Genomic DNA, 25077 nt, shown 5'->3' with positions numbered 1-25077 from the left:
ATGACCTTCCTGACCTTACGTTGGTCATTAAGGCCTCTAATATTCCATGTCAAGAAGTTCAGTTAAGTCCCCATGTCTTATGGTAGAATAATGGTCTCCCCACATCTTGTGTATCATCAGTTTGGATTTCGTACCAGTGAGGCAAATGAAATCAAATAAACAAAAAGAAATAAAGAATATAACATATACTCGAAACAATTCCCTTCACCCACCACCCACGCCATGCGATCCCCAATTGTGCATAGTCGAGTTTCCCCTCCCCCCTCCCCCCTCCCATTTCCCGAACAGTTACATCTATCAATCATGTAGTGGGTAACACGCAGGGGCGGATGTTGCTCAAGCACCGCAATAAGCCATCAGCAGTAGCCACATACTTAACTAAATAGCTCAACAATCAACATTTTAGGAACCTATCGCTAGTTATCACACTTTATATAGATTTCTGAGAAACTCACCGCATGGGAGCACAGTAATTGGAACATCAATCTATAAAACATAATTGTTGCCTCAATGAGGGAACTGTCGTGTTGTTACTTGTACGTAGCTCTGGTGATTGTCTCCCTTCTCGCTTCTCATGCCAGCATACCCGTGCTCTCACGGTGGGAGGAGGGCAGTTTGTTGTCGTCCGTAGCGCCAATCTCTACTCAGTTCAATATGCCATACTTCCAGTTGAGTGTGGGGGGGGGAAATTAAAAAAATCGAGAGCAGTGTCCCGGCAAAGTTCTAATCATTGTCTTCAAGGGAGCTTCCTTGCGTTTCAGACTCCTTTGCAGTGGCGCCCTCCAGCCGCGATTCTTGTTTCGCTTTCTTAAGTAGGTCCTTCATAGCTTTTTGTAGCGCCTTTGGATCAGTAAAGATGTGGGAGGTGCCATTCAGGTTCACCCTCAATTTGGCTGGATACAGCATGGCGTAAGTGATGTTATGATCTCGAAGCTGCCGTTTGAGAGGGTTAAACTGGCGTCTCGCATCGGTCACGAAGGTTCCAGAAGGTTTGCGGAGGCAGACCTGATGCTAATCCCAATCACCCGCCAAATGGTAACGCTGCTGATTGAAAGCCACGCCACCACAGGGGGGGGGGGGAGGGAAGTGGAGAGAGAAGAGAAACTCCGTTTCCTGAACAACACGTCTCACTCAGGAATCTTCTAGATGAATGTTCTTCCCGAGTTACTCGGGTGCCTAATACACATAAGAGGGGCAGGGGGGTGAGAACATACCTTATACCAATATTCTGCTCAATTCTAACTCTAAATAAATCTTATCCTACCAGCTTTCGTCGGAGCTACTGCTTCTCTTCTATTGTTTGATGTTGAACTTGAGGAATGACTCTTTCTAAAGAGAGAACCATTAATTAGATAACAATTAACTTGGAGACTATACTGTAAAGGGACATATACTATGATGGAATCACCAGACCTGAAGTCCTTCCTGAAGTTGACTTATAAGGTTCACTAATTGTTACTTGAAAAGTAGGTTTCCTTTAACTTATTTACATCACGACTCTTGATCATTGTATATCCTCCTGAAACGCGCAAAAAGGGCAGAGGTAGGAGAAAAAGGGATAGGAATGACTAGGTAAAGCGCATATGAAAAGGGGGAGGAATATGTATGACAAGAACCAGTTGCTGAACAAGCGCTGCTGAGATATTCTTACTGTGTCTTTAGTCCACTGCCTCTGTACTCAGGTCCGTAGTGCTGACTCAGATGAAACCGCTACAACAGTTTGCCTCCGATTCCTTCTTTAGCCGTTGCTGCTTTTATGCTCAGGTCCGCAGTTCAGATGCAGTTCATAGCCAGAGTCTACAGTTTATCTCAGACTTACTAAACCGCTGACTTCTGCCGATACGCGGTCCCAAACAGTTCAGAGCAAGAGTCTTAGTCTTTCTCAGACTCGCTTAACCCCTGTCTACTTTCGTTGCGCAGTCTCCTTACTTCGTCAGACAAATGAGACTCGCTTTCGCCAACATTAACTTGTCCTTGGAAATTCTCTTCTCGGCATGGAAATAGCCCCTGAAGAGAAGCCGGATACTCTAGAATTCTCCGTCGCTTCGGCTGAGGAAGCTATCGCGGAGAAACAGAATTCAGCTCCTGACTGTAACGAAGGTTCGTTGAAGTGCGCAGATAATAACTCGCACCTTTCACAAAAACAATAGACTACACTGACAACCTTAACAGAATACAGTCCCCATTGGCGGCCATCTTGGGTTTCTAACATTACTATTAGCAGTAATACCAAATTTTCATCAATTGTGGCTTCACTGTTACTCGCTTCCTTAAACGCTTTACAGAATCAATAGTAGCCGCCACAATATGACTACTGACAGCATCTTGTACTCTCGCTGTGATGTCTGTGTAAAGTGATATGGCAGAGCCCTCATATCGGAGCTCTCCCAGTTATCTAGCAGGTCTCAAAGCTGAGTCACGGTCTCTGTAGTTTAACAATTTAGCAATCACTGGTCGCGGTTGGGCACCCGGGGCAGGTCTCGGCCTCAGCGTACGGTGGGCTCTTTCGACCACGTACATATAGAGAATGCTTCACGGCCCAGTAAGGTGATTAGCAGTTGTTCTGTAAATTGTTCTACATTACCCATTTGGGTGGACTCCGGAGGCCTGTTATACGTAGGTTACATTGACGAGAGTGTGCTTCCAAATCCTCAGTTTTGTCTTGGAGTTCAGTGATAGTTTTGGCCATTTGTCGCTGCACTAGGTCTGCTTCGGTCTGGGCCTCTTCAAACTCTGTTATCCTACGCTCCGCCATGTCCGTTCGTTCTGCCTGTTTATCAAGCCGCTCCGACATCCTATCCATGCGGTAGACCAGGGAGTCGATTTTCCCATCCATCATTGTCAGGCTTTTCTGGATAGTAGCAAACATTTGTTTCACTTCGCCTGATTCCTCCTCAGAGGTGTCCACTCTGGTGTCAGCAGAGCGTGCTCCGTCCACCTCTTTATGTCAGGTTGCTTTGGCATGAAACGGTAGCTTAGTCTGTGTTTTATCTACTCAGCCCAAGGTATCAGTGTAGTGTTAGACAAGCTTAGCAGTGTCAGCACTGGGTACAAGGTGTGGACGCTACGTTGTAGCACGGACTCGGCTTTGCTCCGCTGATACTGGACATGGGCGGAGGATTCCCCCACGGGTCAATCAGTCAAGGTGCCCGCTCTCGCCGGATCCAACAGCCCCTCGGGCGCAAGGTCGAGACCACGGGCTCCCTGACAGGGTTTCAAGGCCGCATCACAGGGCTCTCGCAGCAAACCTTCATTCTCAGGGTCTCCTGTAGCCTGCTGGTACGTTTCTAGTAGTGGCAGGGAGAGGCCCCGCCATGGGCAGCACGCAGCAGGCAGGCGCTCCAATGTGTTCCAGCGCCCAGCACTATCAGGCACCCAGTTCTTACCGTGGGCAAGGCACCTCCTCCACCACAGTTCTCCAGTGGTCGGTAGAGTGGCGGCCGCTCCTGATCTCCACGTTCCTGATCAGGCCGCGTTACAGAATATGGCCATTGCAGGCAGTCCGCAGAGCTCAAAGGGCATAGATAAGCAGCTGCTTCCCTGGAGAGGGCATTACAGTCAGTTTGGCTTTAAAACATATGTTGATTGCCAGGATAATTACTGTGTGGTGCTGATGGCTCGCGGAGCTCTTCCTCTACGCGGCCATCTTGCGTCGCGGCAAGCTCTGCCCCTCAGATGTTGAGTTTTCATTACGTTATGTGAGGATCACATCTTACATCCCATATCACATCCACTTCCTATTTAACCTTACCTTTATCTAAATTGTTCATTAAAGCACCCTTTCTAGATAAGAGGTAATTTTAAGTCATGATTCCATATCTGGATCTCATATAATCTCTCAACCAGAAAGATTACCTCCTGGTGGAGGGAGTAAGACCCAATGATGATGCTACCAACTAGGAGTACGTTGATGACAAAGCATATACCATTAATGGAAAATAGCTGTTGAGGGTCCCACAGAATTTTTTCATATTGAGATCCTTCCTGCTGGAAAGTCTTTGGTTCTGGTCCCAGGGAGCGCAGGCTACCACCACAAGAGTCGAGAAACTTGTCTTGTGGTGGCAGGCTGGTGTTCACCAGTCAGGAATCCACCAGTGGTTGGTTTGGTTCATGTGTCCCCTCTAGAAGGGACCCGAGGGCATGGAATAATGAATCCAACACTGGGTTTAGTGCAGGTTTATTATTTTGAGATGTTTGGTACCAAACATCCCAGGATTCAGTAAAGCCATCATGATGCTAGGAAACTCGTAATGACCAGTTCCTAGACCATATACCCAGTCTGGCTTTACGGTGCACTTATAATATCTAAGAATGGCCTTAGGTATTTATTGGGGCCCATCTGCTCATGCAGATAGGTCCTCACATGAGGTACAGTGCCCCCTGCCTTCAGGGTGACTTACCTATGCCTCATGCAGTGCTGGGCAGGCATGGCACCCAGGGATGTGTGCCATTTGGAAACTTCACTTTTAGCTGCACCACAACACACAGGCTGCAACGACAGTGTGCATGTTTGTGGTGAGAGGTCTCTGAGGGTAGCATATTACATGCTGCCGCCCTCAGAGGTTTCTCCTGGCTACCATGCCCTTAGTACCTTAGCTACCCCTTACAAGGGGCTTACAGGTAGGCCAGAGTTGTACCAATTGTGGAAACACTGGTACAGGTGAGGTAAAGAACACAGGGCCTGATGATCTGACTGTCAGGGACACAATGCACACTCAATCAAATTGTATCAGGCAAAAAGTTAGGGGGCAACTATGCAGAAAGGGCACTTTCCTACACTTGGCCTTCAACTCCCTAACGTTTAGCCACCTGCTCAGGGTGTGCCTCAATTCCCTCATGTAAATTCCATTCACAGTGATATGCTACCCCATGGGCCAAACACTGAACACCCCGGAGAATACCTGGGGCCATTCCCATTGTTATAAAGTAATCAATCCTTGAGAAGGAATTGTGGGCTGCGGAGTAATAGCACTACTTTTGTAGTGTGGGGTGTTCCTCTCTTTATACACCTGTCACATTTGGTAACAAACCTCTGTGAGGCTGGTTTCTCTTGCCCCCCCCCCCATTTCTATCTAGCCTGATCACCCGCAACATTTATGTCCCTCCTCAGAATCAGTACTGCCTCTCTAGAGCTGCAATATGTTGAAGCTCAGTCTATCTAGGCTATTTGCCTGTAGCCTGAGTGTAATATAAAACAACATCAGTGTGAAATGTCCCCTATTCCATGTACCAGTTGCCTCCATCTTACATTCACTCTCCTCAAGCTGTGTCAATCCTTCTCCAATTAGTGAGTTGTATCTTTCTCTGATAATAACGCAACGGCTTGTGCATACTAAGTGCATTTCTTCTAGAAATACCATGCCCGAACCATGCATATGGAGCATGTTGAACGCTGTTCTTTTTATTTCCCAACCCATTGGCATTCCAAGAGACACATTTGAGTAGGGGTAACCTGTTTCCATTTATGTCCTCTGCCAACGGGAAGTTTGTTAATAGTTGTTGAAATAAGAAATATAGTCATACCAGTCTGCAGTTTCATCCCCATGTCTTGTGTGCGGCAACTTTTCTCACATTAATTAACCCTCTCCACACACATCATCTGAACAGTAAAGCAGAAATCTTGCAAACCCACAACCCATCTACTAATACGTGATGAAATTGAATCTAGACCCTTCTTGTTGAATACTTCAACTGATGGTTTTCTGTTACTGTTATGTTTCATGCTCTCACTATGATTGGAGCAAAAAGCGCCGGGACACTCCCTGGAGTAGCCGTTGCGCTATAAAAGTCCCATTTTAACATAACATAACATAACATGGTTTGTAATCAGTCTGAACTTTAAATCCGATAGGCCGAAGGAGTTGTTTAAATCTCGTTACAGACCGATACACAGCTAAAGACTCTCTCAATAACAGAGTAGTTACATTCAGCACCTCAGAGTTCTTGAAATGTGCGCAATAAAATTTTCCTTGCCATCTTGAATTAGAAGAACTCCCAACCCTTTCTCACTGGCATCACAAACAATCTTAGTTTCATACCAAGTCTCAAAAGACTGAAGAGAAGGAGCATTGCTAAGCTCCTGTTTGACATTTACAAACTCCTGAGAACATTCGTGTCCCCCAGAAAAATTCAGATTTTTTAAAACAGAATTCTCATATTAAATGTTTAACTTGCAAAGTCTTTGATGAAACAACTATAATTTTCAACCATCCCCAGAAAAGAGGAAAGCTCCTCTTTGGATTTAGGTTTCTGCAGGGTTTTGATTGTCTCAACCAGTTCTTTCTGCGGTCTGAAGCCTGTTGAAGTAACTTTCAACACTAAATAACTGACCTCACCAACTCCAAACTTGAACTTGTCAGCTTTCAGTGTTAGACCAGCCATCTGAAGTTTGTGTAACGCTTCACAAACTTGCTGATCATGCTCCACATTGTTGAATCCGAAAATAATGTCGTCATCCTGAGAGTACTTTACACCAGATTGATTTTTTAGAATTTTTGACATGATCTGTTGAAAAACTGCTGCAGCAGAAATTAAGCCAAATGGCATTCTCTTGAAGCGAAATATGCTAAAAGGAGTTGTAAAAGGAGTAAGGGCCTGCGAACACTCATATAATTCAACCTGGTAATATGCTGGCATCAAGTCTAATGTGCTAAATACTCTTGCACCAGAAAAAGTAGTAATCATTTCCTCACTATTTGGCAAGGGAAATCGGTCAACCACTACCTCTCTTTTTAGTGCCCTCAAATCCACACAAAGGCAAATGTCACCATTTCCTTTGCACACAACGACAATGGGAGCAAACCATTCTGTTGCCTCAACCTCTTCAATGACCCCATACTCCACCGATTTCTTGATCACTTTCTACCGCCGTCTTTAAATGTAAGGGAATCCTTCTTACCTTAGCCACTACAGGAATTGTGTTGCGTCTTAACTTGAACCTGCGTGTGTAGCCTACTAGCATTCCCAGTTTGTTGTTTTGATACAAATCCTTAAATTCCTGTATAAATTAGTTTTGACCACACTCAATTTCATCTATTTTTACTTGTGGAACCTTGTTCGGGTGTAGGCTGACCCCCAAATCTTTCTGATGACCCGAACCCAAGAGATCGTCACCACGGCAAGAAACATAAACCTTTCCACACAAACTCTTCCCACTCACATCTATGCATGCTTCAAAATACCCTAGCATGTCAATCTTTGACCCACCATAACCTCCGGGTTGTATATCCATTTAAGCAAGAGCCTTGTTGTTAGAAAACATTTTCAAAAACGTTTGTTCGAAAATTATTGTGATACGTGAACAAGAGTGAAATTTCATCATAATATCCTTTCTCTCAATGCTCACCACTTCAAATGGAAATAACCTGTTAGACTCCTCAACTTGCAAAACTATTTCCTGACACACTTCTTTGCCTCTACCCTTATTGTACTTCTTATACTTGTTTCTGCAACATTTACTAATATGTCCGATGATACCACAAGAATTGCATACCTGAAACAAAGCAGGACAAAATTTGTCATTTGTTCTATGACCTTCGAACCCACACCTGAAACAACTCCCTTTGAAATTTTGCTCTAAACTCCTGACGCTTTGTGCTTCAGTATTCTGTTTAACCTCTGGAACAATCTGTGTCTTGACCGCAATTAATTTCAGTTCTATTTTCTTTCTCTGTGGAATTCATATTTTTCTCTGCTTTTAGTTCACAAACAAATTTCCTTATATGCTCCACCCTTTTCACATCAATAAGTACTTCCTCCAGGGGAGGTTCATCTTTCCTCCATAATTCCTCTCTTATTTTGTCACTATTGCAGCGTAAAACAAATTGGTCCCTAATCCTCTCTTCAACTGCACCCCCAAAATTGCATTTCGAAACAAATTGCCTCAATGCAGTCACAAACTCTTCCACAGATACATTCTGACTCGGTCCCCTGAGACCAAAATGATACCTTTCTAAAATTGTACTCACTTGTGGCACATAACGTCGATCCAACTTAGCTATGGATATTTCAAAATCATTCAAATTATTGCGTTTCAGCATGTGGTATATCAGGTAAATTTTCTAAGACATCCTGTACTTCTGCTCCCAAACAATGTAACAATAATGCCTGTTTACGTTCCGCACTGAGTAGTGCCACACACACGTGCATAGTTCCCAAAAACCTTTCTCCACGGTTCACCTGGCGATGGTAGGAGAAACGGTTGTGAAGTAACATTCTGCAACATTTACAAATCTGAAACCTAGATTTGACAACTGCTGTTCACCCAAATAATCCTCTAAAATTCATTTCAGTACATCAGTAAGATTCTAAATGTCAAAATGAGTTAACACTACAGAAATAACTAAATAAGTAAATAAATAAACTACAAATAGTTGCTGTCTCCTTGTGAATCCTTATGATGACAACAATATCCAGTAGTCACTGTGACCTTGAGAAACCAATTGCTGTCACGATGATGGTCTGAGAGTGACACTTTTAAACAAGAGCAAAAATGTTAAACTCAAGGCTCTACTTTCTCAGATGTGCCTTATAATAATTGTCTTTACCGTAGAATAACAAAGCTGCCCATAAGACTTGCAGCAAATACTTAGCACGCTTAAGGTAAAAGCTACCTTTTATTAAGCACCTTCACCAACGACGGCACATCAACTGCCACTGCCCTCACCGAGGTTCTAATCTGTCATCACTGCCTCTGAGGTCATAACATTCTACTGGAGCTGCAGGATGACATAGGTGGCTAATAAGCCACAGATTCCTCTGCGTGAGATGTATCTTTCCAATGCCGAAGGTGTAGGCCACCTCCATCCTTTTAACCCCTGAGGCTCAAGGTGTGGTCTTTGTCAAGAGTGTGGGTTACAGCTATGGTCCCAGTGGTTCAGTTTCTATAGAGTCATAGTCTCCAGCAGAAGTTGAAAGAAGTCTCCGCCCCATTTGGTTCTCTGAAGTACTGGATGGTCCTTCCCTCTTGTTAAACTTGACGTTCTCTTCTGCTGCTCAAGGAGAGAACTCAAAGTCCTTGCCCTGCATTTCTGAACAGTGTGCCCTTCTATTGTCCTGTTGGTGCTGGATAGTTTTCTTTGATTGAAAAACAATGCACACCGTTTTTGCAGTCTCATTGTGGTTAAGAAGACGTTACTGATGTCGTGTTGTCCAACCACAGTAAACTTGCTATTCTGTGAGCAGAAAATTTTAAACTGAGTTTTTTGCATAGCCTCTCTCTTAAGTTATTTTCATACAACCTGTACCTGGGCGTTCAATATGACAATTGTAATCACAATGGTGTCATTTATTTCTTCTTCGATGCCGTTCCTTTACCTAGCTATTCAGTATCTAAATATTTAAACTTTCAGTCAAACAGTGGTGGAACACCCAAAGCTACTTCAAACCCAATGGTGTGGAAAAAAACTATCTGATGTGTAGCATGTGCCTTGGAGCATTGCAGGTTTGAAGGAAAGTACCATGTTTCACCTAGAAGCCGAAATTCCTCCTTCAAACAAAAAAAACGTATCTATATGGCAGGAATGTTCACAGCATGTCATCTATAGCTTCACATACTGCAAACATATAGAGCTACATAAACATGCTATTCACCGGGAGGGTTCGATAGTGGGAGGCAAGTAGAAAATAATTTTTTTAATATTATTATCAGGGATATTTAGTGATGCCTGCCAAAAATTCAGCCTCATGAAATTAAGTTTGTGAAAAGTAATTAGTAATATGAACTTCTGAAGCAAGCAAGGTAAGGTAAATAAAATCTGGCTAAGACTACAAATCCTACCACATTTATGTGAGAAAACAGAGTTTTAGTGCAAAGACCTAGGGAACACTAATAAATCATTTTAGCTTACAAAAGGTATTTCTTGGTGGTTTCCATATAAAATACTGAATATATTAACAAATATTTCTAAGAAAATAATTACTAACCCCAGATTCTATTCATGCGGATTGTCTTAAATGTAATTTACAAAAAATGAAAACTCTAAATTTATAGTTTTAAAATATTTTATTATGCGCCATTTCAATATCATACCATTTGATATTTTTCTGGTATTCAGGGCATATTGAATATTACAGAAATATGAATTAAGTTTGTAAACATAAATAAATATAAAATGCATTTTAATGCGAACAGCAACACATTTTATTAACAGGAGCACATAGTTCCACGCCAAGTTTGCAAATAATTCATTGGAAATTAAATCTATTTTTGTCCCATGGCACAGCAATAGAGTGGATGACATTGCTAACCCAAAAAACAACAAAAAACCAAAAAACAGAATGTTAAGGTAACAATTTTGTGGGCCATAATTCATGACCGAAAAGTATAGCCACATCGTACAGATGCCCATATTTTAAATCCAATTTCAGCCAGACTTAACTACAAATAGTTTCAGGTTTCAAATTACATAGGTCTATCAATATATGATCATGTTTGAAACAAGGTACAAGGAGTGAATGGCGTGTTTCCCTGTGCCGCACCAGCTTCACTTGTTTGGATAAATTACTCCAGTATGGCCAAATTTAATCTAGAACACGTTTCACTTGACTGGCTGCCTCCATCTGAGTTAAAATCTCATCCCACTGGACGAACTGCTTGGAAAGGAGTACAGTCTGAAGAGCAAGTTAAGGAAACATATCACATACATACCTACAGTGCCTAAACTTCCATATCAATGTTTGCATGTTGCTGATTATTTTTAAATAAAGCCACTGTTAAAATTACCAGAGATGGTTGAATTGTTCTCAAAACGAAGCTAGAAAAAAAAAACGCATCGTATTACTCATAAAATAAACAGATTTTACTTGCCTTTCCCAATTTAACCTGTGTACACTATTGGAAAAAAAGCATGACAATATCAAAGTTTGCTACAGTTAAAGATAACTTTGCAATAACACCAGACCACCAGTATTAGTCTCAACCTTATTTACAAAACACACATACAAACACCCAGCTTCTTCCAATTTTTTCCAGGCTCTTGCACTTCCTCGGGGGACACAAGAAACACACTACATTTCAAAAAATATCTTGTTATATTATTGAAATTAGTTTTTAGCTGTGACTGCTCCAGAAAGGAAAACCAGACGCCTAAGGACACACCCCTGCATCTGTCACCCCTGGGCCTTGGAGAAGACCCCCCCTATGAGCATCACAAGCTTTGACCCCCCTTTGCTGGTTCAGCCCGACTAGCCTTCTGGCCAGAGCCTGCAGCGTCTTTCCGCAGCGACCGATCTCCATTGAAATACACTGGGCTCCCGACTCTGTTATGCACCTTGCACACGACTGCCCCCATGGCGCTGGAGATGCATTGAGGTGCATTGCTGATGCTGCCTTGGACATTGCCCACCACTCATCTTAGCTCCTGGAGATTGGTCTTGTAAGTTGCTGCATTCAACCGGTTTGCAGAACGTATTCTTCGTTCCAAAGGATAACATTGTAGAACTAAAAAATTGCCCCTAATAGAGCACTTTGTGATTGCATAGCATGCCCATATCCACTCATAAGGAAACGCCTGGACTCTTTACACGGTATATCAAATTGTTAATATATCACAAAGAGCCAGCTACCTACAAAGTGTAATAAAACTTGAGGAAATATTTCTAAAAATAGAGGCAGGGGGAGGTATCTTTTGGAGGAAGGTTGGTCAAGCCTGGAGCGTCCTGACTGATCGGTCACTGGTGATTGTAAACGGTCAGATATTGCCACATCAAATTTCCCCGGGTGATGAGTATTTAAACATGATAGAGGGTAAGAAGACTTCTACAGGTAAAGGTCATGTTACTGGAGACACTGCACACTTGGTTAAAAAGTATTCACCATAGCTGCAGCTCCAGCCATTACATTCGTTGGGCTCTCCGTAACAAAAGCCAAGCTTTAATACCGAGAGCAGATCACCTAATCCATCCATTATTGTTCTTGTGATGGTGTAAGTTTGCATTGTTTCGTTTTTTAAAATAAATTAGAACATTAAAACACTATGTAATGTTTGAATGTAGTTATAGTATCCAAGGTGGCACATTGAGTATAGACATGCCCAACTGCCCTTAAGGATGGCCTTTGCAGAATTATTTTGCAGACTGGTAGAATAGGAAAAAAGATAAAACTAAGAGGGGATCTGAGCAATATCTATATGTAAGATAAACAACTGTTTTGATACATGTAAGTTTTATACTGACAATATCATATGCTGAAATGATTTTAAAAAGTGTTTTTAAAATTAAACATCAAGTGTAACAATCAAATTACAATGATCATGCTTTTTGTTAAGTCCAACGACAAGTCATGGGCACTAAATTCGATTCTGACATACATGACATCCGTTGATCCTTGGCACTTTACTAAATGATGCAAGAAATATGTACAGCCTACGATGTTTCATGCAGCCCACTGGTTTGAAGACTAAACCAAGCATTGTTTAGACACCCTGATGTCAAACCTAACTATTCCAAAAGAAAATTACATTTTTCATAGTAATCAAAAAGTACAACCAAATAGCATGACATGCTTACACAAAATCTCAGCACACATTTAAACTGAACAATTATGTATTACACCTTGGAACAAAATAACTAGGCTGTGGGGTTTTAGGTTTAAACCTATAATAACTGATAAAACCCCACTGAAAGATAAATAGCCCTCACGGGTGGAAACATATAAACACTGAAAAAACACCTGCACAACCACAAACTAAATGCCATTCAAAGAAAGGAAAAAGAGAATGAAAGAGTCATTTTTTTCTTCCTGAAGGTGTCAATACAATGTAACTTTGTTATACAAGCTAGCTGTAAGAAAGACTGGCTAACATTATTCTGCTTGAGTTTTGTTCTTTAGGGATGCCACTAAAATGTTATTTATTCTTCCTTTTACTTTTTCAGTTTTGTGGCCTTTGGTCTAAAGATGCAGGGTTTAGTTTCATGTTTAAGGTTTAGTTTAATTATTTTATAAACTGTAGAGATTCAGAAAATTTCATAAAAATATTTCCTAATATGTGTCATCACATTTACCCACAGAGAATGGGTACAAACCCTTAATACATCAGACCATAGTTTCTAGTGGGTCAGTATTGATAGTAGGTGAATTGCCAACACCTCAGGCTTTAAACATTCAATGCAAGGTATAGTGACAAGTATATATATATCACCAAGCATCTGGGATAGTGGTGAAAACATGACAACAGACATTTGCAAAGCATTGAACTCAGTGTCACTTGTAATGCTCTGCATAAATGGTTCTTTCCAAGTTCAACAAATATTGGAGTCATATTGTTTTGTATTTGCAGTGATTCAGCTACGTATATTAAAAAGTTGTGTGATGACCTGTCAAAATTGATACCCGAGCTGAAGTGACTCCCTGTAGGAGATTCTTGCCACTTGTTAGATGGTATGCTGAGAGGGGCTTTTCACAGAAGATTACATGGGAAGAAAAGAGCGAGTGCACATGACCCAAAGACTCACTGAAGAAGTATTGTATGGTGCACTACAATAAGATTAATTTGCAAAAATCTATTTGGACCTCATATACACTATAAGTACACTGTCCAAATACCATGTTCATTCAGTGTAGAAAGCAAGCAATAACAAAAGCAAAACGTTCCATAAACACCGGAAAAACACTTTTTCTGTGGTTTTTAGTGGCGCGAAAATGTGTAACCACTGGTAACAACTGTTTTCTAAGATATTGAAAACACTGAAAAAACCCCACCAGAATTTACCAAAAATAGAAACTGAAAACAGGAAAGCCTAAAAATAACAAATGGGGAATTGGGAACCTGAACAGCTTTGTATGAAAGGATACCATTTTGTTGTAGTCTTCAAGGAGTCTTTTGGTCTCTTCTGTTATTTCATCAGATTGGTCCTGTCACAACACAAACAAAATGTGAAAATAATAGAAAGCATTGAAGCAGGTGTCGCACAAGACTGTGGAAAAGAGAGCACAGTGCTACTAGAAAATCAACAGTAAACCCGTGGTGGTCAGATTCTTTGCATGAAGAAAACAAACTTTTTTGGAAACTTTCAAGCTGGCCAAAATAATTCTGGCCTAATATTGCAATCCTGCCAATCCGCAAAACTTTCAAAGCAAGCAATCAAATCATTTTAAAATGATCATGTTTGAATCAGTACTATAATTTAGAAAGCTAAAAGATGAGTATCTGCTAAAACAATGTATCAGTTTATTAAGTGAGGGACTGGACACCAAGAAAAAAGATGTCATGCTCTACCTGTTGTTGTATGTGGATCTGAGAGAGAGCTTGCAGTTTTGAAGCATGCCCAGGAACCGCTGGAAATGAAGAAGTAAAGAAAATGAGATCACTTTCACCTTTATATTGAGTCAAGAAGCTGTGATTTATGGGTGCTATTGAGTACGATTCAGGTTATGTGGGATTTAGAATGCGTCAGCAGGTCACTTGTATGTCTTCTATCTCAGAAAAAGGCTTCAGCAAATGCCCTTCTTTAATAAATTTGATTTGGACATTACAGCTTCACAGAATTATTTGACTGAGCCTCCTAAGCTTTCATTTGGTCTGGTAAAGAACAGATCCCCTTGCCCTGCCGAGGAAAACTGTTCTATGCACATGGACAGAATGCCCCCCAAAGAGTTGAACACCTAACACGCATATACTGCAAGACGTAACGTGTATTTTAGGAGATCTTCAATTTCAAAACAGTAGCATTTAACCTATGTTATATTTATTTTCATGACATTTTAGTAGGCAAGTTTACTGTATATATTACAATGTAGCTTTTACTTTCTTTAACTTCATGGTCTTTTTTATTTTGAATTGCAAAGTACGCATTCATAACAATCCAGAATGAGAGCCGTTTTAAAGGATGACAAATGCTGTAACCCCAAAAATACACCACCTCCAGTTTTACTCTTCTGGAATGTTTTAGTTTACCTTTAATATGCTCACTGTCGAGGAATGGCTGGAGGATGCTCAACTGCTCCAAAAGAGCTGCTTGCTCAAGAATATATTGTTCCTCTAAAAAGAGACACAAAAGAAGGAATCGCTCAAGTAAAATGAAATATTTACAAACTTACATAACTCGCTATACAAATCCTTACCACAAAATGGATATTATACTGAATTTAATTTATCTATGTGAGAAATAGGGCAACTAATTGGATGGGGGGCTGCCAACTCGAACTCACTATGGTTAGGACAAAACACAGTTGTTTGAGAATCTCTGCTCTATGGCAGAAAAAGCAGCCTAGCCCTACAGACGTGTGTGGTAAGTTCGAGCAGTGACAATTTTTAAGTTAAGAATACAACACAATAAACATCTCTAGCAAAGGTAGACAAGCATTTGCAATGCAATAGGTCTCGCATTAGGAAAGTTTGAGCTATTGGTCTTGTAAATGACAATTTTTTATTGATGTGTTGGTTTTGAAAATAGCGACATTAATAGTTTTGTCATTTACAATGGCAATAGTTATAACTTTCGTAAATATGACACCTATAGCATTTGTAATGCAATATGTGTTGTATTTACGCAACTTAGATGTATTGATATTACAAATAACAATGGCTTTTAATTTTTTTTAATAATTAATATTTACATAAAAGTTATTGTAATTTATAATGGCAATAGCTTAAACTTTTGTTAATAACTTTTGTGAAGGTTATGTTCAGTGTATTTTATTGTGACGAAAATCCAAGAACAGAAGTGAAATATTAACATCTTTTTGTGGCATTTGTAATAAAGCTTGAAACATTGAGAGAACATATTTGAACCAGTTGTTTTTGAATGGTTGCACAGATTGATGCTGTGGTGGCGCTGAGTGATGTTGTGGTGGCGACGAGTGATGCTGTGGCGTTCAGTGATGCTGTGGTAGTGCATAGTGATGTTGTGGTGCCCCTGAGTGATGCTGTGGTGCCCCTGAGTGATGCTGTGGTGATGCGATGGATAGAGTGAGGGCGATAGATCGATAGATCGATAGATGGTTGTGTGTGTGGTTGTGTGTGTTGTGTTTGGGGTTGTGTGTGTGGTTGTGTGTGTTGTGTTTGGGGTTGTGTGGGGTTGTGTGTGTGGTTGAGTGGTTGTGTGTGCTTGAGGTTGTGTGCGTGTGGTTGTGTGTGTGTGGTTGTGTGTAGTTGTGTGGGGTTGTGTGTGTGGGGGGGGTTGTGTGTGTGGGGGGTTGTATGTGTGGGGGGTTGTATGTGTGGGGGTTGTATGTGTGGGGGGTTGTATGTGTGGGGGGTTGTATGTGTGGGGGGTTGTATGTGTGGGGGGGTTGTATGTGTGGGGGGGTTGTATGTGTGGGGGGTTGTGTGTGGGGTTGTGGGGGGGGTTGTGTGTGTGTGGGGGGGGTTGTGTGTGTGTGTGGGGGGATGGGTGTGTGTGTGGGGTTGTGTGTGTGTGTGGGGTTGTGTGTGTGTGTGTGGGGGGGGGGGGTTGTGTGTCCATCCGAGTGAATCTGGACTTAGAAATGATATTCAGTAAAGCGAGAGCGTTTGGTTCATAGACCCACTCGCCAGCGGAGAGAGCCAAGTGAAGACCTCAGAGAAAAGATGTTCACATTCATGTCAAAGAACACAAATTGCAATGTATTTATATGGCTTGGTTTTGGTATTTTTGCAGTTTGTGTGTGATGTAATGAAATATTGATGTTGTGGTGGCGACGAGGATGCTGTGGCGTTCAGTGATGCTGTGGTAGCGCATAGTGATGTTGTGGTGCCCCTGAGTGATGCTGTGGTGATGCGATAGATAGATAGAGAGATAGATAGATCGATAGATGGTTGTGTGTGTTGTGTTTGGGGTTGTGTGTCTTGTGTTTGGGGTTGTGTGTCTTGTGTGTGTGGTTGAGTGGTTGTGTGTAGTTGTGTGTGTGGTTGTGTGTAGTTGTGTGTGTGCTTGAGGTTGTGTGCGTGTGGTTGTGTGTAGTTGTGTGGGGGTTGTGTGTGTGTGGGGTTGTGTGTGTGGGGTTGTGTGTGTGTGGGGTTGTGTGTGTGTGGGGTTGTGTGTGTGTGGGGTTGTATGTGTGTGGGGTTGTGTGTGGGGTTGTTTGTGTGCGGTTGTGTGTGGGGTTGTATGTGTGTGGGGTTGTATGTGTGGGGGTTGTGTGTGTGTCTGGGGGGGGTTGGGTGTGTGTGGGGGTTGTGTGTGTGGGGTTGTGTGTGTGTGTGTGGGGGGGGGGGGAGGGTTGTGCGTCCATCCGAGTGAATCTGGAAATAGAAATGATATTCAGTAAAGCGAGAGCGTTTGGTTCATAGACCCACTCGCCAGCAGAGAGAGCCAAGTGAAGACCTCAGAGAAAAGATGTTCACATTCAGGTCAAAGAGCACAAATTGCAATGTATATATATGGCTTGGTTTTGGTATTTTTGCAGTTTGTGTGTGATGTAATGAAATATTGTTCCTTATCTCTGTTACCGATACTAGATTACAATCAGTGCTTTATTCGAGGGTTTGCATATAGCAATAATGAATGATTAATGCTGAAACCGACGGAGATGGTCTTTGGTAAAGACTCTCTAATTCGTAAATTTATGATCAATCGGGAAGAAAATGATACTTCTGAGCCTCCCTTGTTAAATGTACTTCGTTATACGTGCAAAGTCATGTTACACCGGAGACACGTCATCCGGTACTTCAAGAGGGTGCTCGGAGTACAGCAAGATGCCAAACATTTGACTTCTTTTTTTGAAGGTCTGATGACTTGATGTGAGAGCGTCTTCTAGGAAGACGCTGAGATTGTACCTAGTAATGTACAGCACTGTTCTGTTGGCCTCTTAATAGAAAGTGGGGCTTCTAAAGCCCTAGTGTGAACACAGACTAAACCCAAAACTGAAAAAATCTTAAGGAAAACTGGTACACGAGGAGGCTCCCCTTTTATTTCTAGAAGTGTGCATGCGTAGGTTTGTTTTCAGAAAACACACTATTTTACTCTTGGGGTCATAAGCGATGGTTGTGCTTCGAGAAAAGAAAAAAATATTCCTTGCTGGTTAATAACAGTTAAATAGGGCCTGGGGAATGCGTATATTTCTCTTTTCTAAAAAGCTGTTGCATTCTCCAAGCTGTTTGGAATCTTTTTTTTCTCCAATCTACATGTGTTAAAATGACAAAATAGTGAAAAAACACTGCCAAACAAGGTAGCACTTAATTTGCCATCTCTTGGTGTATAATTTAGTCATCCCTACTGCAGAGTTTGTCCCTTCCCTGCCTCATTATCCCAGTGGCTCTGCCTATAATTCCACCCAGATGGGCCCTGGCAGGGGTGATTATCCACAGGTCTGTCTTACCTTGAATCCGCCGTCGCCCTTCTTGCAGCACAGGCAGGCCAAAATGAAGAAGATAACGGCTAGGGCGCTCGACCTCGGAAACTGGGTTCGAGTCTCGGTAATGACGCTAAACCTCCTGTGATTCTGGGCAAATCACTTAATCTCCCTGTGCCTAACAAAAATGAATGTGTGTTCTCATGTAACGTAACTGGTGCTATGTAAAGCGCTCTGATACCCGATTCGGTTCAAGTTCGCGCTATATAAAACTCTGCAAAAAAACAAGAAGCAGAGTGAGAAATGGCCTCGCCAGTCACAAAAGACAAGAAGCAAAGTGGACAAATGGCCTCATCAGTCACAAAGGACAAGACGCAGAGTGGCCAAATGCCCTCACCAGTCACAAAAGACAAGAAGCAGAGAGGAGAAATGGCCTCCCCTAAACAAGCACCCTTATGTATGTCTGACCACTAGGTAACGGAAAATGCAAAACTGCAAGTCTTCTATATCAAGGTACGCTCGGATTGAGTAAACCAGAGAATGAGAAATGCAGGAGACAGAGGTAGGGAAGAGAATGAAAGACAGACAGGCACGGAGATAAAGAATAGAGAATGAGAAGGCCGGGAGAGAGAGAAAAGAGACAGAGAAAGAAAGAAAACAGAAAAACGAAGGAGAAAAGAGAGAGAGGAGAAAATTAGAGAAAGAAAGGTCGAGTGGTAGAAAAGGGCAGAGACCATAGAGTCGGGGAGAGAAATAGAGGGAGAAAGGGATATGAAGGGTTAGAGTTGGAGAGAAATGAGGGAGAAAGAGCGAGAGAAAGAGAGAGGAGGGGGTGAGGGGGGATACGAAGAGAGAACGGAAAGAAAACCAGGAAAGTAAAAGAGGAGGGGAAGGAATAGAGAGCTATGAAAAGTTATTTCTGAAGCCTCCCGCACAGAAGATGAAAATCACCAAGAACAAAGACCAGTATCTGTTCCAATCTCTACAGCCGTGAGGGCCCTGGGCACCGAAAAGAGGTTCGCGCAGTAAAACCACAAGCACCAGGCTGGGTGCCATCAAGCCGGCAACTAAAGATGACAGCAGATAGTACAGCGACTCTCGGGTACTGCATGAAACAGAATAAAAGAACACAGAGCAAGAAATTCTAAACACCAAGGAACTCTGAGCAGGAGACATCACAGGCACAAAGAAGATCAATGAGAAGGCCGGGAGAGAGAGGAAAGAGACAGAGAAAGAAAGAAAACAGAAAAACGAAGGAGAAAAAGAGAGGAGAAAATTAGAGAAAGAAAGGTTGAGTGCTAGAAAAAGGGCAGAGACCATAGAGTCGGGGAGAGAAATAGAGGGAGAAAGGGATACGAAGGGCTAGAGTTGGAGAGAAATGAGGGAGAAAGAGCGAGCGAAAGAGAGAGGAGGGGGTGAGGGGGGATACGAAGAGAGAACGGAAAGAAAACCAGGAAAGTAAAGAGGAGGGGAAGGAATAGAGAGCTATGAAATGTTATTTCTGAAGCCTCCCGCACAGGAGATGAAAATCACCAAGAACAAAGACCAGTATCTGTTCCAATCTCTACAGCCGTGAGGGCCCTGGGCACCGAAAAGAGGTTCGCGCAGTAAAACCACAAGCACCAGGCTGGGTGCCATCAAGCCGGCAACTAAAGATGCCAGCAGATAGTACAGAGACTCTCGAGTACTGCATGAAACAGAATAAAAGAACACAGAGCAAGGGAATCTAAACACCAAGGAACTCTGAGCAGGAGACATCACAGGCACACGGAGATCTACCCAAACAGAAAAGAGTAGGGGGAGATCGCAATCTGAATACAAGATAAGTAAGAAAGCAAAGAACAAGGGGTCATGAAGTCTGAACCGGGGGAGAGGAGGCGGGGGAGAGCTCTTTGAAATGTGAAGCTCTTGGCGAGGGGGGAGGAGAAGTGAGCGGATCCAGAAGTGTGAACAAGCAACAAATGGCTTTCATGTGGGAGGCAGGCGGATAGAATCGCGTTCACGAGACCACATGCACTTCTGGAAATCTGCATTTTTAAGAGCTTAGTTTAGCTCTTATTTTAGCCCCAATAGTCTCGTCCTATTCATTCCTTGCGGAATGGAATAGGACGAGACCTAAAAAACAGTGCTTAATTTAACGAGTCAAAAGAAACCGATTTCATCACAAGAGGTTCATGGGAACTGGCGATACAGATTTTTAAAGTTTTAAGGCCAAAAACAACCAACATGTTAAGGCAAATAGCGACTAGAAAGAAGTCAAGCACTATGGAAAAACAAAAGTTTGCAGTGGATTCGGACCTAGGCACAATTTCAGACTGACTGTGATGGACTGGAGGTCTAACATAAGTGGGTTGTTCCGGTCAAATGTTGAACTTTCAGACTTAGGTCCTCATTTAAATGGCAGTTGGTCGGACAGCCGAAAGCCATCACAGTGGGCAGGAGAGCGTCCGACAATTATGTTGAGACCGCTGTGGTGGCAGTCAGAAAATACTTTTTTCCACCATGTGGTGCCTGGAACATAGTGTATGGAATTTGTAGTATCCCGATGGGGGCACTGTTTGGGGCCTCCCAAAGTCACTTTCAGGCTGTCTATTCATGGTGGTTGGACCGCCACGAAAAGACAGTCAGGAAGGGACATGCCTGCGCAGGCATCGCCCCCACCTGGCAGGGATACGATTCAAACTGCTGCCCTGAATGAATGAATGAATGAATACATATTTATATTGCGCATGGCTACCCTAAGGCATCCCAGCGCATTTAGGGCAACTAGAGTTTCACCACCACTCATGGGAAAAGAAAGGACTTCAGCAACTTCCTGAAGTGGAGATAGTTGGATTCCAGACGGACTGAGTAGGGGAGTTGGTTCCACAGTTTTGCCGCATGAAGCGAGAATCTCCGAACACCCCTACGTGCCCGACAAATCCTGTGGACTGACAGAAACTTTTTGTTGTTTGATCTAAGTGTCCGAGAGACCGGATGAATTTGAATCATCGGCAGGATCACCGCGGGTCCGTTGCCAGTGATGGATTTGTGTACAGTGCACATGGCTTTGAACCAAATTCTCTGTTGCACTGGGAGCCAGTGCAACTGACAAAGCGCTGGCTTGGCTGAGGTGCGCCTCGGGCATTTAGTAGCAGTCGGGCTGCATAATTCTGGACTACTTGTAGGATCTTAATGGTCCCCTGTGGAGCACCCAGATAGATCACATTAGAGTAATCAAGCCGCGATAGAATAAGGGCTTGCACCAACAGACGTCTGGCGTCAAAGGGAAGAAGAGGCAGGATCTTCCTCAACAGTCTAATTAGGCCATAGCAAGTGGCAGCCACTTTGCGCGATTGTACAGAGAAACTAAGACTGGAGTCCAACCAAACACCCAGACTCTTAATTTGTTTCTTTGATAGAGGAGGTGGGCCTAAACAGCTTGGCCACCACGGTTCTAGGTTGGGGGGGGCAGCATGTCCTAATACCATGACTTTGGGCTTAGAGCCATTAAGTTTAAGGAAGGAAGAATCCATCCACTTAACTACATTAACCAGACAAGATTTAAGATTGTTATCATTCAAGTCAAGCTGGTTAAGGGACACCACCAGCTGGGTATCGTCAGCAGAAGTGACCAGCTGGACCCCCCAGGGAAGCACAATGTCCGCAAGGGGCCGCATGTAGATGTTAAACATGGTGGGACTTACAGAGGATCCCTGGGGGACACCATACTGTAACGAGGTCTGTCTTGAAAGAACCTCATCTTCACAGACCACAAATTATCTATCGGAGAGGAAGGACTGCAACCACTTAAGGGCAGTCCCCGCTACCCCATCTCCATCAGTCTTTGTATCAGAATGCGGTGATTTACTGTATCGAAGGCTGCACCGAGATCCAACAGGATGATGGCAGCGCAGCCTCCGGTATCTATAATTTTCCTTGCTTCTTCCACCATAGCAAGGAGGGCCGTCTATGTGCCCTGCTTACTTCTGAATCCAGTCTGAGTGGGGTGTAGAGCATGATAGTTCTCCACATGGGCTACCAATATGGAGTTGACATGTTTATCGGCCAATTTGCTAATGCCAATTTGCTAATGACGGGATCTTGGTGGTGCCCCCGCACCCCCCGACCTTTGAGGTCCGACCGCCTACATTGAAATGCGGAAACCAGACCAATTGCTTGTCTGGCAGCTGGACAGTCACTGACGGCCTGTCGGTTGCGGTCGGTCTGACATTGTAATGAGGCCCTTAGTCTACCGCTGCTGCGAAAGCTTCTCTGGTCAGTCCTGCAGGCCTTAGCTTTCTCGTGCAGGATTCTAGGACTTAGATCACTCTCCAGCCAGGTCTCCTTCAGGATCTAAATAGACAGTCATTTGGACGCTCTTGGAGTCAGTAGTCTTTCTGTTGTTTGTGTCCGTACAGCATGTACACAGGGGCCAAACACTTGACCCTTGAAAAACACTTCCAGTCCCTAGGTGCCAACATAATTCAGGGGTCCTTTGTGTGAGTGATGATCTTCCAGCAGGAGTCGGAATTCTTCTTCCAGAAGGGCCTCCTTCACGTCAACCAGAAATATTCTATTTATCCTGAGTACTAGCCAGTGACTGGTGGAATTCTACCATCCAATCTTAACAATTTTCTCACATAACCCCACATCTTTTGCAGCACTATCTCTTTGCCTTACTGTAAAATTACTCAGGAGCCCCTGTTTTAAGATTGCGGGACCCTTCTACCATCAGGTTACTCTCCCTAACTGGCAAAGTCATAGCTAGTTTGCAATCTTAATGTGGCTGAATACCAACCGTCTAGGAGGGTCATGGGGATGACGAGGATAAGCCAGGCTTCTCCAACGAGTAGCTCTCCAGCTACTTGGAAGTAGCTTTACTGGGTACAGCCAAGCCTACTAAACTAGAAGCTTTTGCTAGACTGAATTAATATCTGTGTAATACAATTAAAAAGTGCAAATTCAAGATGGAAATGTATGTAGTTTCAGAACTCATACAGCTGATGTTTGGACAAAAATAGAGGAATTTCTAAAATATATTAAACACTCATATTTGAGTGATAAATCATGCAGTGTTGAGAAGACTAACGTTATTACCGCGGTACCAGGGGCACTGAAACTATGGTTGTTTATTAAACATATAGAGGAATTACACATTGACAAAGCCTTTGTAACATTGCTGCTGGCAACAGCGCATAACCCACAGAGGTGACCGCTGCTGGCAATTTAGCTTTGGTGAGCACTAATGTAATCTTGTCTGATGTGCTCAGTAGTACATCACTAATAATACTAGTAGCTCTGAATACTTTTTATTTACTTAAGTAGCTCATATTACATAAAAGGTTGGAGACCCTTGGAGTAAGGCCCCATTGGCATCTCCAAGTCAAGATTCCGTTCTAAAACTACCTTTCGTGCGGTCCCTGGGTCACTGTATGGAGCCGAATTATGGGGTCTGGGTAAAGTGGATCTACTGTGCAAGGCGGAAAACAAATTCATCAAAGATCTCCTTGCCATACCATCAAGTAGTCCGACTATCCCAGTGCTCATGGATGCTGGCTGTAAAGCAATAGGGGACCAGGCTCGCCTTCGACCCCTCTTGCTCTGGGCCCGTCTGTGGAGGGTACCGGAGCTAAAACCCTACGCTGACGGCCTTGCTGAAGTGATGCACTCCGACGGCTGGCACAGAATCAAATGGCTGAAGAACATCAAACACCTTCTAGGGGATCTAGGCTTGGACTCTTGTTGGGATAGTCACTCCGCTCCCCCGAAGGAGACCCTAAAAAATCTGTTCTGGGAGTGGGTCCGCATGAAGCGCAGCAGTAATCAGCACCACTGCAAAGCCACCGCAGCTTTTCTGCTGATAAAAGATGTTGTCGCCTACGAGCCATACATGGACCTAATAACAATTGCCATGGACCGGTCCCTGTATATCAAATTTCGGCTGGGGCTGTTACCCTTGGCTGATCTTTGTTCCAGGTGGAATAACTCCCAGCCCTCTTCACGATACTGTGCTTTCTGTCCCGACAAACCAGAGACTGTGCCACATTTTCTTTTTGAATGCCCTGATTACGGCCGACCAAGAACACGCTGGCTCGGCCCTATCTGCAGAGAATTGGGTACTCGCCAGCACTCTGTTGCCCTTCGGATTCTTTTAACTGACACAGCCCCCCCGATTGTCTGTGCCGTTGCCAAGTTTTTAAAATGGGCCTGGTTGATTAGACTTAGAAGACTGTCCATATCAATTTAATCTTTTTTTAACTAATTTATGATGGCCTAATGTGTTTTAATGTTTTTACTATTGTACAGTCATACTCTTTTCGACATGCTGTTTTAACCTTTTTGTATCGCTTTTATGATATATGCATATCGAAATAAAGCAATCAACCAACCAACTACCTTTTGTTCTGCCAGCTGTTCCTGTCCACACACAGATAGCGAAAGTCTTGGGCGCAGTTTACATTCATTGACCTTTTCTGGGCCCAGAAGAAAACAATTATCCTCAGTCATGATGGTTACCTCTTCAAGCTCTGGAAGTGTGAATGGTGGCAAAACTGGGTTTCCTACTATGACTAGATAGGAGGTGTCTAAGAGGGTCCTGGAAATGAAAAGCAGCAGCCCTCCATAGCATCTGCATGTCAAACAGGTAGTGCTCAAGCTACTCTTTGTTCTTCCAACTGTTCCCGTCCACTCCCAGATAGCTAATCCTTGCTAGGTGGTAAACAGTTAAGATCCATTAGCCTTTCCAGGGCCCAGAGGCAAGCCATTGCCCACTGAGCTAGGGATGGTAGGGCTTCCAGGAAAGCATGGGTATTTTAGCGCTGGGAGTGCGATGAGAGGACAAAACTGGTTTTACGCCAGTTTTAGCTCAGACATACTAAACTGCT

The 25077-nt window shown here is 43.1% G+C and overlaps 1 protein-coding gene across 3 annotated transcripts in view; it reads right to left on the bottom strand.

Moving 5' to 3' along the window:
• Positions 1-9984: 9984 nt before the first annotated feature.
• The window catches only part of DCTN3 (dynactin subunit 3), a 44348-nt gene continuing 29255 nt past the window's right edge, over positions 9985-25077 (bottom strand). For all 3 annotated transcript variants that reach the window (XM_086960273.1, XM_086960275.1, XM_086960274.1), the window contains 4 exons: positions 14895-14978; positions 14217-14275; positions 13793-13852; positions 9985-10611 (listed from right to left, as the gene is read on the bottom strand). In XM_086960273.1, the coding sequence (XP_086816399.1) occupies positions 10522-10611; positions 13793-13852; positions 14217-14275; positions 14895-14978 (293 nt within the window). In that variant the 3' untranslated portion in view covers positions 9985-10521. The remainder of the gene's footprint in view (positions 10612-13792; positions 13853-14216; positions 14276-14894; positions 14979-25077) is intronic.

This window comes from Lissotriton vulgaris, chromosome 3_1 (genome assembly GCF_964263255.1).
Source record: "Lissotriton vulgaris chromosome 3_1, aLisVul1.2, whole genome shotgun sequence".
Taxonomy (NCBI): domain Eukaryota; kingdom Metazoa; phylum Chordata; class Amphibia; order Caudata; family Salamandridae; genus Lissotriton; species Lissotriton vulgaris.
This window is presented reverse-complemented; position numbering and strand designations above follow the sequence as displayed.